This window comes from Herpailurus yagouaroundi, unplaced genomic scaffold (assembly GCF_014898765.1).
Source record: "Herpailurus yagouaroundi ecotype Mexico unplaced genomic scaffold, PumYag 194, whole genome shotgun sequence".
Taxonomy (NCBI): Eukaryota; Metazoa; Chordata; class Mammalia; order Carnivora; family Felidae; genus Herpailurus; species Herpailurus yagouaroundi.
Window position 1 is genome coordinate 6559328 of NW_024412425.1, and position 15955 is coordinate 6575282.

At 44.4% G+C, this 15955-nt stretch overlaps 1 protein-coding gene across 3 annotated transcripts; it reads right to left on the reverse strand.

Moving 5' to 3' along the window:
• Positions 1 to 1900: 1900 nt before the first annotated feature.
• On the reverse strand, positions 1901 to 11421 carry NUDT19 (nudix hydrolase 19). 3 transcript variants are annotated; one of them, XM_040446250.1, is made up of 3 exons: positions 10529 to 11421; positions 10098 to 10152; positions 1901 to 3196 (listed from the first exon to the last, which is right to left on the reverse strand). In XM_040446250.1, exons 1-3 carry the CDS (start codon positions 11345 to 11347, stop codon positions 2991 to 2993), a joined length of 1080 nt encoding a protein of 359 aa, XP_040302184.1. In that variant the 5' UTR covers positions 11348 to 11421; the 3' UTR covers positions 1901 to 2990. The 3 variants fall into 3 exon arrangements, with proteins under 3 accessions (XP_040302184.1, XP_040302183.1, XP_040302185.1); XM_040446249.1 differs by lacking the exon at positions 10098 to 10152 and adding an exon at positions 4619 to 4826 and having other exon boundaries at positions 10529 to 11416; XM_040446251.1 differs by lacking the exon at positions 1901 to 3196 and adding an exon at positions 4677 to 4826.
• Positions 11422 to 15955: the final 4534 nt, after the last annotated feature.

Sequence of the window (15955 nt, forward strand, 5' to 3'; positions counted from 1 at the left end):
GTCTCCCACAGTACAGCACACTCTTACAAACAAAGAACCATGAGGACAAGCCATGTTAACCTGAAATACTGACGCCAGCCCAGTTTGGGATTCCCATGGCAGTTGTTCAAAGGAATCAGAAAAAAGATGTAGGTAGTGAAAATGAATAGTGACTTAGTATTAATTCCTGAGTTTGTCCCTTCAGTTTCAAGAAACTGTATAGTATCGTAGAAAATGGGTTTTCCTGGCTGTGTCCCAAACAAGATGGCAGGCAGTAGGGATACGAGCATGGGCAGGAAGGGGACTTGAAGGAGGAGCCGTGGGGACAAGTGGTCAGCTTTCTGTTTCTGCATCTGAGGCCCAGGTAGCTTGAATACAGAAAGTAAGAGAGAGCATATGGTAAATGCCACATGCAGTCACGAGCTAGGCTCTAAAACAACACTCTTTTTCAGTTCAGGAGGGTGGCCCTATTTTGTGCCGGGGCACTAGGGTATTGTGACAGCTGGAAGTCATGTGACAGTCTCCCAAAAGGCATCCTTGGAAAGGAGACAAAGGTTTCATTCAGATGAAAACGACAACAAAAATACATCTTTATGCAGAAAAGTTAAGTCACGTTACTTGTCACATCTCCCCCAAATCACCCACTGAACCATGTAACTCCAGCAAAAAGGGTGCAGGACTAGAAAGGTTGGGAAAGGCAGTGTCATGCAGTCTTTTGACCCTCCCCCTGCTGCCTAAGTATGGGCCTTGAACCTGGAAGGCTTCCCTACTGAGGAAAGAGTCCTCACAGCCCGTGCTGGCCTCATCACCTTTGTGTGGGAATGTCTTTCCCTGTTTCAGACTCAACGCGTACTCCTTTGCTCTGCACAAGCGTGTGTATAAGATGACACCTGGCCAACCCCGTATTACATGTGTCCACTGCAGCGAGATGGGGTCCTTCTGTAGCACAAGAGGCGTGCGTGCAGGTCACTTGCCCTGTGTTGGCTACAGGGAGAACACCTGTGGGCCATGGGGGACTGACGCACAGTACTGGAGCTGATTTTACTCTGCTTCTTCTCTATGTAAATAGGGCATTATTCCATCCAATGCTTGGCTGTGTTGTGGTGTCCTCGGCGACTGGAATCCCCAGACGCAGTGGGCAGAACTGTTAGCTCTTCTGCCTTTGGCGATAGGTAATAGATGTCACTTGCTTAACAGAGAATCAGGTGCCACTCAGCTGCGGCGCTAATCAGCTGTGTGGATCTGTCCTCAGTTTTCTAACTGGCAAAATAATGGTGTTCACGGAGTTCTCTTCCAGCTACATTCTGGTTCCTGTGAGAGTGAAAGAATATGATGCCCAAAGCCCAAGTCAGTAAGGAGGACTTTTGTAGGTGCAGGAGCCGGGGGAATGCTAACAGTATATGGTTCTCACAGTTTACATGTTGGAACCATTCACTGAAGAAAGGCTTTCCTTTAGATCAGAGATTCTCAACCTTGGCCAGATGATTGCTGTGGACAGCTGTCCTATTTATGGTAGGATATTTAGCCGCATCCCTGGCCTCTTCCCACTAGATGGTAGTAGCATCTCACTCTCAGTTGTGACCACCAAAAATGTTTCCAGATACAGCCAAATGTCTCCTGAAGGGCAAAAGTGGCCTCCCTGGATGGAGAACCACTTATCTAGATGGTTTCCTCTAGTCAAGGTTAAGTAATACAGGGGCACCTGGGTGGCTCAGTTGGTTAAGTGTCTGGGTTTGACTCAGGTCATGATCTTTAAGTCTGTGAGTTTGAGCCCCGCATCGGGCTCTGTGCTGACAGCTCAGAGCCTGGAGCCTGCTTCCAATTCTGTGTCTTCCTCTTTCTCTCTCTCTGCCCCTCCCCAGCATCATGCTCTATTTCTCTCTCTCTCAAAAATAAATAAAATGTTAAAAAAAAAAAAAGATTAAGTAATATACATATACCTTATTGATCAATACCAGTATTTTATAGGTAGGAAAAATAAGACATTTCATGACAAATAAAGTCCATCATATGATACATAATATAGTCAAAGATCTGAAACAGAATTAGTGTCTTAACTATTTCACATCTTTAATCAATAAACATTATTCCTCTTAAGAGGAGGTGAAAAAATGACCCATATTAAAAACCATTGAAAATAAGCATCATTAATAAAACACCATTAAATGATGAATAGTTCTACATCTCTTTAATCTCTTTGTATTTATTAGCTACTGCTCCCCAGAGTAAAAATAAATATGGTTTTTGTTGTGGCTTCATACTTCTTTAAAATGGGAACTAAATGGTTTCCAATTTGGTAGGCCTAATCACTAATGCCTTTTGTATCAAACAGATTTGTGTGTTAATCATCAAGCTAAAGACATAACAAAAAAAATAACGTCATCTGAGTGTCATCTCAGTGTGCTATTCACATGTAATCAGACACCCTTCAACTAATCTCACGGGCAAGTCTAAGGAATTCATGGCTGCACCTCCTCAGCACGTCAAGGAAAGCGCTAATGCAGTGGACAGTTAAAAGACAACGGCAGTAGAACATCTTATTTAAACTTTTGATAATAAAATAATACAGAAGTGGATGGGTGCCTGGGTGGTTCAGTTGGTTAAGTAGCTTGATTTCGGTTTGTGAGTTCAAGCCCCATGTCAGGCTCTGCGATGACAGCACGGAGCCTGCTTGGGATTCTCTCTCTCCACTCCTCCCCTGTTGGCTCTCTCTCAAAAGTAAGTAAATAAAATAATAATTCAGAAGTGGAAGCCCTTGTGAAGTTTTCTTCCCCCCTCATTCCGGGAACAGGATCATTAATAATTAATTACATTTGTGTGATACCATGAGGTTTAAAGGATGAAATAAGCAAGAGAGCACTATATTACGCTTGAAATGTGTATTATACTATATCAGATTAGACTATTGGTACTAGATTGTACAAAGGTCCTTATGCTCCAAGCAAGTCCAGTCGACCTCCGGTATTCAGCAGGACAACTTCAAGCAAGCCAGCTTACAAACAAGCAGTCCTCTATAGATGGCTCTGACTTACTACGTAGGTCTTAGGATAAACATGTTTATGCTTTGACTGGACAGTCACGTGGACACTGTACACATGGCGGCTGTGTAACACCATTCGGTGAAATGTCTTGCCTTCCTTCATGATTTCTCCAGTCTTTTTGTCCGTGGACATAACATTCTCTACAAAGTCCGAATCTTCTAAGTACAGTTCATCTCCTGAAAAATAACATTTTGAGTCCACAAAGTGTTATTTTATAAAACATTCCAATATATTAGTGACATGCACATCGGTATCGATCTATGTCATGTGTTTGGAACGGAGATAGGTGTTAAGTAACTCCAATTTTATGAGCCTACCTCAATGTCTTTCTTGTGTTTTTAATACCCACACCCCCCAACTCCCCATTCCCCAGCCAAAAAGTTTCTTTGGGCACATAAGTATTTATGACTTGGTATTTTTTATCACGAATTATAACTTTTAGGCTAACCCATGACTCTTTATCCTAGTTGGTATTAATATTGGCCTTGATATCCATACATTTTTGGGTTTCAATGTGAGCTGTTCTAATAATTTTAAGGTTAAATTACACAAATTATCATTTACACATCAAAACTGCTAAACCGTACTACTGTAGGATGAGTAACAAGTATTGTCGCTATTGTGAGAACTGAGCCAAGCAGCCATGAGCAGGTCACAAAGCCCCACCCATAAAACCATGGCGCCTGGGTGGCTCAGTCAGTTAAGTGTCCGACTTCGGCTTGGGTCATGATCTCACCGTTCATGGGTTCAAGTCCCGTGTTGGGCTCTGTGCTAACAGTGCAGGGCCTGGAGCCTGCTTCGGATTCTGTGTCTCCCTTTCTCTCTACCCTCCCCTGCTCATGCTCTGCCTCTCTCTCTCTCTCTCTCTCTCTCAAAAATAAATAAACATTAAAAAAAAATTTTAAAGGTAAACTGCCACAAAACCCCCACCTAGCACTTACCCAACAACAATCAACTGCCAACAAACTCCCTAATTCAAATAAGTTGATAATTTCTCTTAATTCAAGTTCTTAACAGAGCGTGGTTGAAAACAAAAGTTTTCAACTTCATAACTCATTCTCAAAATTCAAAATTAAAGTGTAAAAAAGTGAGATAACATATGAGAAAGAGTTTTGTAAACATCTAGGAAACATATTTAAATAAATGTATGTGTGTATACAAAGTGACTTACTTAGAACTTTCGGTTATAATAAACACCATGGATATTTTATAGACTTGGACCTTACTTAATAAACTGCTGTATTGTGTAAAACAGATGGTAATTCATGTCTCTGTGTTGCACAATACTGCCATACAGCCCAGTGCATTAAATGTGAATACTACGGTGCTGGGCGCCTGGGTAGCTTTGGCTAAGTATCCAACTCTTGATTTCGGCTCAGGTTATGATCTCACAGTTCATGGGTTTGAGCCCCGCATCGGGCTCTGCACGGACAGTGTGGAGCCTACTTGGAATTCTGTCTCCTCTCTCTCTGCTCCTCCCCAGTTTGTATGCTCTCTCTCTCTCTCTCTCTCTCTCTCTCTCTCTCTCTCTCTCTCAAAAATAAATAAACTTAAAAAAAAAGAAGAAGAAGAAGAAGCACTGTGCTTCACTGACTTACCTGGTAAAAGCTGGAGCATTGCATCAGCAGTTAAAAATGTGATCGGCAGCCATCTTTCCATCTCTTCCAATGCACCATCCAAACAAAATTTGTGCAAGTCAGAGAGAGAGGCAAAGTTTCCAAGCCTTCTTATTTCGTAGAACTGTGGGGGTGCTAACCACATTTTTTTCGATATGAAACTCTCAGTTGTCTCTGATGGAGATGACCACTGTGGAAGACAATGGCCAGGGTTTTAAGGTTTATTCCAGAGGCAATGGAAGATTTGAAATCATTAGATCAGTACCCAAATCTAACTGACGTCGTACAATTAATGTATCAATGTGCCTTGCTAGAATCCTCTAAGACAACATGAAAAGATTTGGTTAATGAAAGGTGGGCTGACCCTCCACCCTCACAAGAGGTTGGTTAATGGGACGCTGATCCTAAGGACCAATAAATCAACTAGGATAGATCACCAAGCGTTGACCTGGGGGGTGTTGCTCAGCAGAGAAGGCAGAAGATGCAAGAAGGCAAGCTGGCTCTGGTCACTCCCAGGGGAAAAAGAAGCCTGTCCGGTGTTAACTCATGAAAGCAGATTGAGAATTCAGTGCCCATTCATTCCACCCACAAACGGGCGCCTTGGGTAGGCCCTGGGGAGGTGGTGAACAAGACAAATCTCTCTCAAGCTCTATGGGGCCTCCAGCAATCAGAAAGTAGCATGACAAGTTCACATGTTACAATGGGGTAAAGAGGAGCAAAAGGAGCTTTCAGGAAGGTCAGGAGGCATGACTCAGCCTATCGTTCCAGGAATGTAATAACAGCAGAGTATCAGGGCACCTGGGTGGCTCAGTCAGTTGAGCATCTGACTCTTGATTTCTGCTCAGGTCTTGATTTCATAGTCAGTAGGACTGCGCCCCATGTTGGGCTCTGTGCTGAGAGCGCGGAGCCTGCTTGAGATTCTTGCTCTCCCTCTCAAAATAAATAAACTTAAAAACTAATAATAACAGCACAGTACCAACCAGACAGCCTTTGCCCATTTAACTTAAGTGACCTGACTGCTGTGACCTTTCCTCCTTCCCAAGACTTACTTCCATACACATTTAGATAAAAGGAGTTGATTCAGCGAATATGAAATAACCCCAAAGGGGTCTTTCTTTAACGGACTGACTAAATATCCATTTACACTGATGGAAACTGATTCTCATGCCCAATCTAGGAAGTTGAAATTGATTTCTGCCATGGATAACTATAGGCCAAAGGTGTAAAAGCTTGTACGTGCCTAAACTTCCCCCTGAGGAATGCATATGGTTAATCTATGGGACCAAACAATCTATTTATAAGATCACCTCGGGTTATTCTCAACTTGCCAAGGCTGCATTTTGGAAAACAATGCTCGGGCCTCAAAGGACCACCCACTCTGTAAGTTATTTACATAGAACTCTCTTTTATCAATTCCACACGAGTTCAGTGATAACAATCAAGATGAAGGGCTAAACAATAGGTACAACCCATTTAATTCAACCTATTCAGGTTAGTCCAGACCATAGGTTAAGAGAGCTTATCATTTATCGGTTACTTGTTACTTGTAATGCACTGCTCACAAAACCTTTGACACTTTAGGCCAGATAATTACTTGTTGTGGGTGACTGTCTTGTACCCTAAAGGATGGTCAGAAGCATCCTTGAGCTCTACCCAGTAGAAGCCAGTAGAACTACCCAAATTAGGAAAATCAAACACATCTCCAGACATTGCCAAATGTACCTAGGGGTGGGTGGGTGAATCATCCCCTGTTGAGAATCACCAGCCTTGACTAGGTTAAGAACTGCTGCTTATTGAAATCTTTCCAGGGGCACCTGGGTGGTTCAGTCGATTGAGCATCTGACTCTTGATTTTAGTTCAGGTCATGATCGCAGCAGGGTCATGCGATCGAGCTCTGCATCAGGTTCTGCACTGAGCATAGAGCCAGCTTAAGATTCTCTCTTTCCCTCTACCCTTCTCCCCAACTCATGTGCTCGCTCTTTCTTTCTGTCCCTCTAAAATAAAAAAAAAATAAAAAATCTCCTCTTCCAGCCATCAGTGCTAGAATTACCTTTCTCCAACATGATATAAACAATAGAGAAGTGGACAAAATCTATGAGTCGATCATTTTCAGACATTGAAAAATGCAGAATTGTAATTTGTGAGAAAAGAAAAACAAATGAGGTGAACCCTACCATTGCCAAGATTTTCTGCCTAAAGGTAATCGTCAGACCACAGCAAAAGGAAAGAGAACCTAACCTATACCATTCTCACTGACTTACTGAGGAGACAGAGAACAGAGTTTGGAAAGGCCCATACAGGCTAGAATATGGAAGACATGGTACCTGAGAGGAGGGATCTATATAGAGTAGAGCTCCTAAAATCTGTACAGGATGCCCTTAGTCTTTGCAAAACACTAATCTATGCCAGCATAAGATGAAACCACATGACATTGGAAAACATGCTTTCTAAGAAAAGAACAGTTACTTGGGAACTTTAAGACTAATACTTTCTAGGACTCACCTAGGGCCAGGAAAAATTTCCTCCAACCACAGTGGAGAGACCTTGTTGAATATAAGGGGCATTCAGCAGAAGGGTCTCATTAGAAGTGCAGCTGATAGAATAAAGGCTATCCTAGAACTACTCTAAAACCACTTTTAAAAAATAAGAGGTGCCTGGGTGGCTTAGTTGGTTAAGTGTCCAACTCTTGATTTCGGCTCAGGTCATGATCTCACGGTTCATGAGTTCGAGCCCCACATCGAGCTCTGCCCACTGACAGCACAGAGCCTGTCTGGGATTCTCTCTCTCTCCGCCTCTCTCTCCAAACAGAAACTTAAAAAAAAAAAAAAAAATCTCAAGAAGATCAAGTTAATTTGCAATAACTTAACTTCCTGCCAGGAAAAGTTCAACAATCTTTAAAGGAACATAACAAAATCCAGTACTCATAAAAATCACAATATCCAACATCCAATAAAAAATTGCAAGACCCATGACAGGAAAGCAGGAAAATGTGACCCCTAACTAGAAGACAAATTTGTCCATGGACACTACAGAGATGATGGAATTAGCAGAAAGGGGCATTAAAACCACTGTTGTAAGTATGTTCCATTGACTCAAAGACATAAAGGAAAATATGAACAGGATAAGAGAAATAGAAAATATTTTTAAACTAAATGGAACTTCTAAAAATGAAAAGTATCTGAAATGTAAAACACACAGGATGCTATTTACAGCAAGTTTGATGCTACATAAGAAAAGAGAAAAAGAACTTGAAAACGTAGCAGTAGAATCTATTCAAGATAAAGCACAGAGATAAAATACTTGAAACAAAATGAACAAGTTATCAGTTACATTCTCAAGTAGTCCGACATAAATGTAATTGGAGTCCCAGAAAAGAGTGGGAGGTGAAAAATATCTGAAGAAACAAATAACAAAAAGAAAACCATGCACATTGTAATCAAACTGATGAACACCAGTGACTAAGAGGAAATATTTAAAGTAGCCACAAACACAAAACAAACACATTAGGCACAGAGGACCAAAGAGTTAAAAGCAGATTTCTCATCATATATACAAACCAGAAATACCAAAGCAACATCTTTAAGCACTGAAACAAACAAACAAACAAATATGTTAACTTGGAATTCTATACCCAGCCAAAATATCTTTCAAACAAATGGAGGCAAAATAAAGTATTTTTCAGGTAAACAAAATTTTCAAGATTCATTGTCAGAAGACCTGAAATACAACACATATTAGAGTATGTTCTTTGGGCCAAAAGAAACCAGTTGTAGATTTTAATCTGCACAAAGGTATGAAGAGCAGTAATAATGGTAAATATGCAGGTAAACATAAAAGACATTTTCTACTCATTGTTGCAGTCTTTCAAAGTTGACTGTTTAGGGCAAATTAATCAATGCACTATAGAGTTCATAATAACAATAAAAGTCAAATGTATGACAACAATAGCTATTGGACATGAGGGGAGAAATACAGGTATACTGTTGTCAGGTTCCAACATGATACATGATGAAAGCTATGTATTGCAAACCCTAGAGTAACCACAAAGAAGATTAATTAATAAGTCAATAATGGAGGTAAAACAGAGTCCTTAAAATACTCAAATAATAGAAAAGGAGTCAGGAAAAGAAAAACATGCAACAAAGAATAGATAGGACAGATAACAAACTAAAAGATGGTAGATTTGAATTAAATATAAATACTTAAATATATAAACATATATAAATATAAATGATCTAAACACTCCAGCTAAAAGGCAGAAATTATACTACTGATAAGAAAAGGAAGACTATGTGCTGTCTACAAGAAACATACTTTATTTTTATTCAAAAAAATTGTTTAATGTTTATTTATTTTTGAGAGAGAGAGAGATAGAGTGTGTGAGCAGGGGAGGGGCAGACACACACACACACACACACACACACACACAGAATCTGAAGCAGGCTCCAGGCTCTGAGCTGTCAGCACAGAGCCCAATGCAGGGCTCGAACTCACGAACCATGAGGTCAAGACCTGAGCCTAAGTCAGATGCCTAACTGCCAGATGCCCCAAAGCGTATTTCATAATAACCAAAGGGTCAATCCATCAAGCTTTAACAGTCCTATATGTTTCGGCAGGACCTTACAAGGAAGCTTCAAAATACCTGAAGCAAAACCTGATAGAGAAAAAGACAAATTCACAATTACTCATTAAAAATGTCAGCATTCCTGGGATGCACCTGGCTGGCTCAGTCTGTAGGGCATGCGACTCTTGGTCTCAAGGTTGTGAGTACAAGCACCCTGTTGGGTATGAAGATTACTTAAAAGAAAACAAATCTGAAAAAAAATGTCAGCATTCCTGTCAGTATCTGATGGAACAAGAAAACACTATGGAAGAGCTGAAAGACACTACCAACAAATTTAACTTAATTGCCATTTTTCCAAACTCTCCAGCAAGCACAGAACATATTATTCTTTTTAGGTGCAAAAGGAACAATCACCAAGATAGACCATATTTGTGGCCATAGAAAAAGTCTCAATAAATTTAAGACTGAAATCATATAAAGTATGTTCTCTGAGGACATAATTATACTGCATGGAATGGAGTGGGCATGAAATGAGTTAATGCAGGGAACGTGCTCAGGAAGGAGCCTGGCACCTAAACAGCACTGCACAACTCCTGAGATCTCCCCAAGGGCTCTCTTGGGGGGAAGCACCTGAGAGGCAGAGTCAAGGCCTCTTGAAGAAGCAGAGGAGCGCTTCACCAAGGTCCTGGCTTTGGCCTGCAGGATTGAGAGTGGGGCTACCTGGTTGCCTTGCTCGCTCAGTCACTTATCGGCTGTATGGCTCTGAGGAAGCTACGGACAGTCCCGACTCTGGTTCTACTTACAATTTTGCAATTCTAGGATGCTGCAAAAACCATACACATTCAAGCAGCAAAGTTACTTTTGAATTTTGATGTCTTCCCGCAGCTAGGTACTCACCACGGGTAGTGCCGGGCAGCAGCAATGAGCAAGCTGCCAAGTGAGTCGTGTGATCCTGAAGGTAAACAATTGATGATACCCTTGCGCTCATTCTGTACCATTACCACCTTTGTTGCCCACTTTCAGCATTCAATAAATTACATGAGATATTCAACACTTTGTTATGAAATAGGCTTTGTGTTAGTTGATTCTGCCCAATTGTAGGCTAATGTTAGTGTTCTGAGCACGTTTAAGGTAGGTCAGGCTAAGAGGTTAGGTAGGTTAGGTTCCCGGGCTGTAACCCCATCACAGATGAGGGGGAAGACCTGTAATTAGCCTCCGTGCTGGGCTTATAGGGAGGTTCCAGATAGGCCTGGGTTGCTGGCGGGGGGGGGGGGGGGGACTGATTCTCAAGTTCCGGTGGGTCCCCACGCCGGCGCCGCAGGCCCTACCTGGCAGCTCACCACCTCAGTCAAGTCCGGGTAGACGGGCGGCGGCTCCCGCAGGCAGCACAGGAAAAAGGCGGTGTTGAAGCGGCGGCCGCCCGAGCGCGTGAACGGCGTGAGCCAGCCGCCCCAGTCGTGCAGCGCCCAGATGTCGGGCGTGCAGTCGAGGTGCGCACACAGGCTCAGGAAGTGGCGCGGGTCGCGGCGGACGCGGTCGCGCCAGGCGTCCAGGCCCGGCGGCGGCGCGAGGGCGCGTGCCGGCTCGGCCGCGGTGGGCAGGGCGTCCCGCGGCCGCAGCAGCAGCACGCCCGCCTCCTCGAAGGCCTCGCGGATGGCACAGATGCGGGAGGCTACGTCATTCGGCAGCGCCGCGCCGTCCTCGTCGGCGGGGTCGGGCAGCCCCGGGAAGGAGGCTGGCCGCGACAGTGGGGGGCCCAGGCCGAAACGCGGCGGCCCGTGGTGCGGCGCGAAGAGGCGCAGCCAGTCGGCCGAGTGGTCGGCCTTGTCCAGCACGCCCCCCGGGAAGACGTGCGCCCCGGGCAAGAAGCCTTGGCTCTCGGAGCGCTGCAGCAGCAGCAGCCTAAAGCCCTCGGCGGGCGGCGGGGGCGGCGACGGGGCGGCGGGGCCCGGGCGCGCCCAGCCAGCGGCCAGCACCATGGTGGCTGCCCGTCGCCAGCTGCTGGCGCCCGGCCGCAGGGAGCCGTTCATGGCGGGCGGCGGCGTGAGGCTTCCGGGCTCCGGGTTCTGGCGCGGCGGCAGCTCCTGGGCGCCGGTCCTACCGCCCCCAGCGGTCTTCCTGGGCTTGGGGACCCAGGCCCGTGTCATACAGGACGAGCTCGAGGCGGGGCGCGCGCAGTGGGCGCCGGGTGAATTCTGGCTGTTAGGCCTACACCCGCGCCGGCCTGTGGGAGGAGCGTTGGCGCCGGGGAGGGTTTGCACACGCCTGGAGTGCCTTAGTTCCCAGCCGGGTCACTGGCAGGACGAGGACTGTCACTGTCCCCGGCGAGGGATTGTTCACAGCCGCCTGACAGGAGGGCCTGCCTGCCTCTTCGTCCCCACCCAGGACACTCGGACCGAGAGCAGAAATGCCTAGGGGCATACATGACCTGCCACGTTAAAATGTGATGCAGTATTTTCACCAGGCCAGGTGACACCTAGCCCACCAAACCCGGAGAACTAGGACTTATCCTTAAACCACCGGTCGACACGGAAGTATGTTGTCTTTGACAGCGAAGGGGACCTAAAGGGTAGATCTCTGAGCTTTGCAGGCTCACATGACTCCACCAATGAGAAACTGATGGATGAACCAGATGCCAAATTATGGGTTCCCCACCGCACATCCTGGACGTGAAAGGCACTCTTGCCTCCGGGTACTTTGTCTTGTGTTCTGGACGCCTTTTATTGTCAGGGCACCTGGGACCACCTTAAGCCCTTTAGGTCATTGGATGATTTCCACTTTCATGAGAGATGCTTAATCCAGGCCTAGGGATAGGAATTTCTCTCCACTTCATTTTCTTAGTGGCTGTAATACTCCCATGTCCAAGAGAAACATTCCTGTTTCTTAGAGCCTGTTTAAATCTGAATCTTCTCTTTTCGATTCCTTGTCAAGTGCCAACAGCTTCTCCCACGATTGCTATTACACCTGATCACACATTTGTTACATTTGGGGATGAAACAGAGACTGTTCTTTTGGTGGGCCTCATTTAAGAACTGTCATTTTAATGTGGGTTATTTTGTGGGGGAGGATCCAGACATGGCACTGTCGGTTTTTAGGGATTTTTTTTTTTAATTAAAAAATATAGGTTTTTTTTTTGTTTGTTTTTTGTGTGTTTTTGTTTTTTATTGGAAGTATGCTCCACGCCCAACATGGGGCTTGAACTCATGACCCTGAGATCAAGAGTAGCATGCTCTACTGATGGAGCCAGCCAAACACTCCTAGGATGGTTTTTCTTAGCATCGTTTTCTAAAGGTATGACTCCCTGTGTACTGACTGCATCCTAGAAACAAACAAAACAAAAATGGGACCACACACGGAGAAAAGTACAGGTGGAAGCCAAAGAAGGACACATGTCCTACTTGGAGGGCCAACCAACTTTCATCTACCTTGAGTCTGCAGAATCCACAATTGGGGAACCCTTTCCTGAACTGCTTCGCAAATGCATGTGGCTCTCTGCACTGGGACAATCATTTCAGAACCTGTTGTAGAGTCTGGAGTGGCACCTGGGAGCCTGTATTTTAACAGTCCCTGATGCTGCAGGTGGTTCTAGTGTGAGCCATAGGAAGCTCTGAAAGGTGGTGACATGATCAAGTTCATATCTTCAAGTTTGTGACACCAGCATGGTGACTCAATTGGATGGAGCTGAACTGGAGACCCATGGGGTGTGCTAGGCAAGAAATTATGAAGGCCTAAACTAGGAGAGTGGCTGTGGAGAGAGGGTAAGGATGGAGAAGGGAATGATTTACAGAGTGTTGAGGGGGTAGACTTGATGTAATATGGTAATTGGTTGAATGCAGAGCAGGGGACAGGAAGGAGTTAAGGTCTAGCTTGGGAGATTGAAGTAATAGTTATTCAACCCCAGAGGCAGTAATTAATAGTGATATTATTAAGCACCTACTGTGTGTGAGGCTCTGGGAATTTTGTAAGTATTCGCTGCGTAATCCTCACAAAACCTTCTAAGGTGGAAATAGCCCTTGCCATTTCACAGAAGAGAAACTATTCATGGAGGGGTTAAGTCTCTTAAGAAAGGACATGCTATTCTCTTCGCGGTAAAATAACACCATCGTTTTGTAGATAAAAATGTTAATTTGGGGGGCACCTGGGTGACTCAATCGGTTGAGCGTCTGACTCTTGATTTTGGCTCAGGTCATGGTCTCACGGTTTGTGGGATCGAGCCCCACATCAGGCTCTGTGCTGACAGTGCAGAGCCTGCTTGGGATTTGGGATTCTCTCTCTCTCTCTCTCTCTCTCTCTCTCTCTCTCTCTCTCTGCCCCTCCCCAGCTTGCTCACGCTTGCTTGAGCTCTTTCTCTTTCTCTCTCAAAATAAATAAGTAAACTTTTAAAAAATGTTTATTTTGAGATCAGCTTGTTTTCCCAAAGGCTGCTTACTCCTAAGTGAGATGATCAAGTTCTACAGTACATAGCAAAGTGGCATCCTTGGGTTGGATCTTAACCAATGCAGAACAGTCTCCAGAACTGCATGCTGCCATTTTGGTCTTTTTCAGGAGGCTCTGTGACAATGCAATACCAGTTTATGTGTGTATCCACAGATCACATCCTATAACCTATTATCTGCACTGTTCTAATGTTCTCTGCTCAGAGGAAAAATTACAGATCTATTAATCTACTGCTATTAACAAACTCCTCTGAAACTTTGTGGCTTAAAACGATAAACATTATCTCACAGTTTCTGTGGATCAGGAGTTTGAGAACATTTTAGCTGGGTGGTTCTGACTCAGTATCTCCCATGAGATTGTGGTCAGCCTATCAGCCAGGGCTTGACTGGGCCTGAGCGATCCATTTCCACAATGGCCCACTCATATCGCTATTGGCAGGAAGCTTCACTTCCTCACCACACTGGTTTCTCCATTGAGCCACTTGAATGTCTTTGAAACTGGGCAGTTAACTTTCCCCAGAGAGAGTGACCCAAGAGAGAAGAAGGAGGAAGCCATGAATGCCTTTTATGATTTAGCCTCAGAAGTCACACTCCATTTCCAAGGTATCCTATTTTTACACTGGTCTGCTCTATTCAATGTGGGAGGGGACTACACAAAAATACCAGGAGGTTGGAGATCATTGTGGGTCATCCTGGAGGCTGTAGTAACAGTGGACAACAAATGAAACCATCTAAGCGTTGGAAGAAAACAGGTAAATTCCTCTATAATCTTTGGGTCAAAATCTAGAAGCAGTAAGGGAAAAGATTGGTAACTTGACATATGCTTCTCTCCATATTTATAACTTTATTATGACCAAAAACACTGTAAGAAAGTCTAAGATGGGGTGCCTGGGTAGCAGAGTTGGTTAAGCATCTGAGTTCGGCTCAGGTCATGATCTCACAGTAAGTTCGAGCCCCACATAGGGCTCTGTGCTGACAGCTCAGAGCCTGGTGCCTGCTTCGGATTCTGTGTCTCCCTCTCTCTCTGCCCCTCCCCTGCTCACACTCTATTTCTCTCTCTCTCTCTCTCTCTCTCTCTCTCAAAAATAAACAAACATTAAAAATATTAAAAATGTCATTAAAAAAAGAAAGTCTAAGACATAATAAAATGGAAAAATTACCTGTAATGCCTGTCACAAAGGATTAAGAGTTAGGAAAAAATGGAGAAGAAAAAAACCTCTAATTATATAGAAAAATGGGCAAGAAAAAACAGTTTGGAGTAATTTAAGGTCACACATCCAGCAAGTGTTGGAAACCGTCTCCAAACCTATTGGCATGTTCTCAGAGTGTCCTGCCCAGCCCTGTCCTGCCAGGGGCATAATGCCAGCTGCTCCAGGCCTAACAGTAAGTGCACACGGTCATTCCCTAGTAGCACCAGCAGTTACAACGGGCCACTTGGTCACGAGAGAGCGAGTCACTTTGTTTATGAGTCAGTTGCTTACTTCACAGTTCAGGACAGTTGACTCTTCATTCTGATGTTCTTCCGGTCCTCCCCAGCTTTACTTACAATGAAAAAATCCCTCATTGGATTTATTAGAACATGTGAAACCTTGAAGATAAATAAAAACTTTCCAAACATGTCCTGCCTCTTACCTGTAGCTCCGTGTAGTCTTTTAGTTCACTATCAAGTTCAGCAAGCCCCAATTCGCTTGAGTCATCCACTATTTATCAGGTTTTTCCGTTAAAAAGGGAAGCAAGGAAGAGAACTTTGGGGCTAGCCACGGAGAGATAATTTCAACTTGGATGGTCAACGGTAGCAGGGAAGCACATTCAGCCTTCCTAGAAGTCAAGGCACGTCACCAAGTTTAAACAAAACCCACCTGTGATTGACCGGTAACATCCTGCGCGCCACGAATCGCCAGATAAAAATTATTTCTCAAACTTTTTTTTTTTTTTTTAAGAAGGATTTTAAAAAGGTTCACAGCATTGTTTTCTCAAACATGAATGGATTCCGGGGCACCTGGGTGGCTCAGTGGGTTACGCGCTTGACTTCATCTCAGGTCATGATCTCACAGTCTGTGAGTTTGAGCCCCGCGTTGGACTCTATGCTGTCAATTCAGAGCCTGGAGCCTGCTTCGGATTCCATCTCTCTCTCTCTCTCTCTCTCTCTCTGCCCCTCCCCCACTCACACTCTGTCTCTCAAAATATGAACAAACGTTAAAAAAATGAACGGATTCCATTTATGTGACATTCTGGAAAAGGCAAAACTGAAGGGACGGAAGTGAGATCAGTGGTTGCCAGAGCCTGGGGCTGAAGGAAAGGACTGACTAGTAAGGCACG

Coding starts and splice junctions, on each gene's coding strand:
- NUDT19 (XM_040446249.1), bottom strand. CDS start 11,347: ATGACACGGGCCTGGGTCCCCAAGCCCAGGAAGACCGCTGGGGGCGGT. Junction 4,827..10,528: donor CTGAGGTGGTGAGCTGCCAG/GTAGGGCCTGCG, acceptor TGTCTTCCACAG/TGGTCATCTCCATCAGAGAC. Junction 3,197..4,618: donor AATGCTCCAGCTTTTACCAG/GTAAGTCAGTGA, acceptor GTTATTTTTCAG/GAGATGAACTGTACTTAGAA.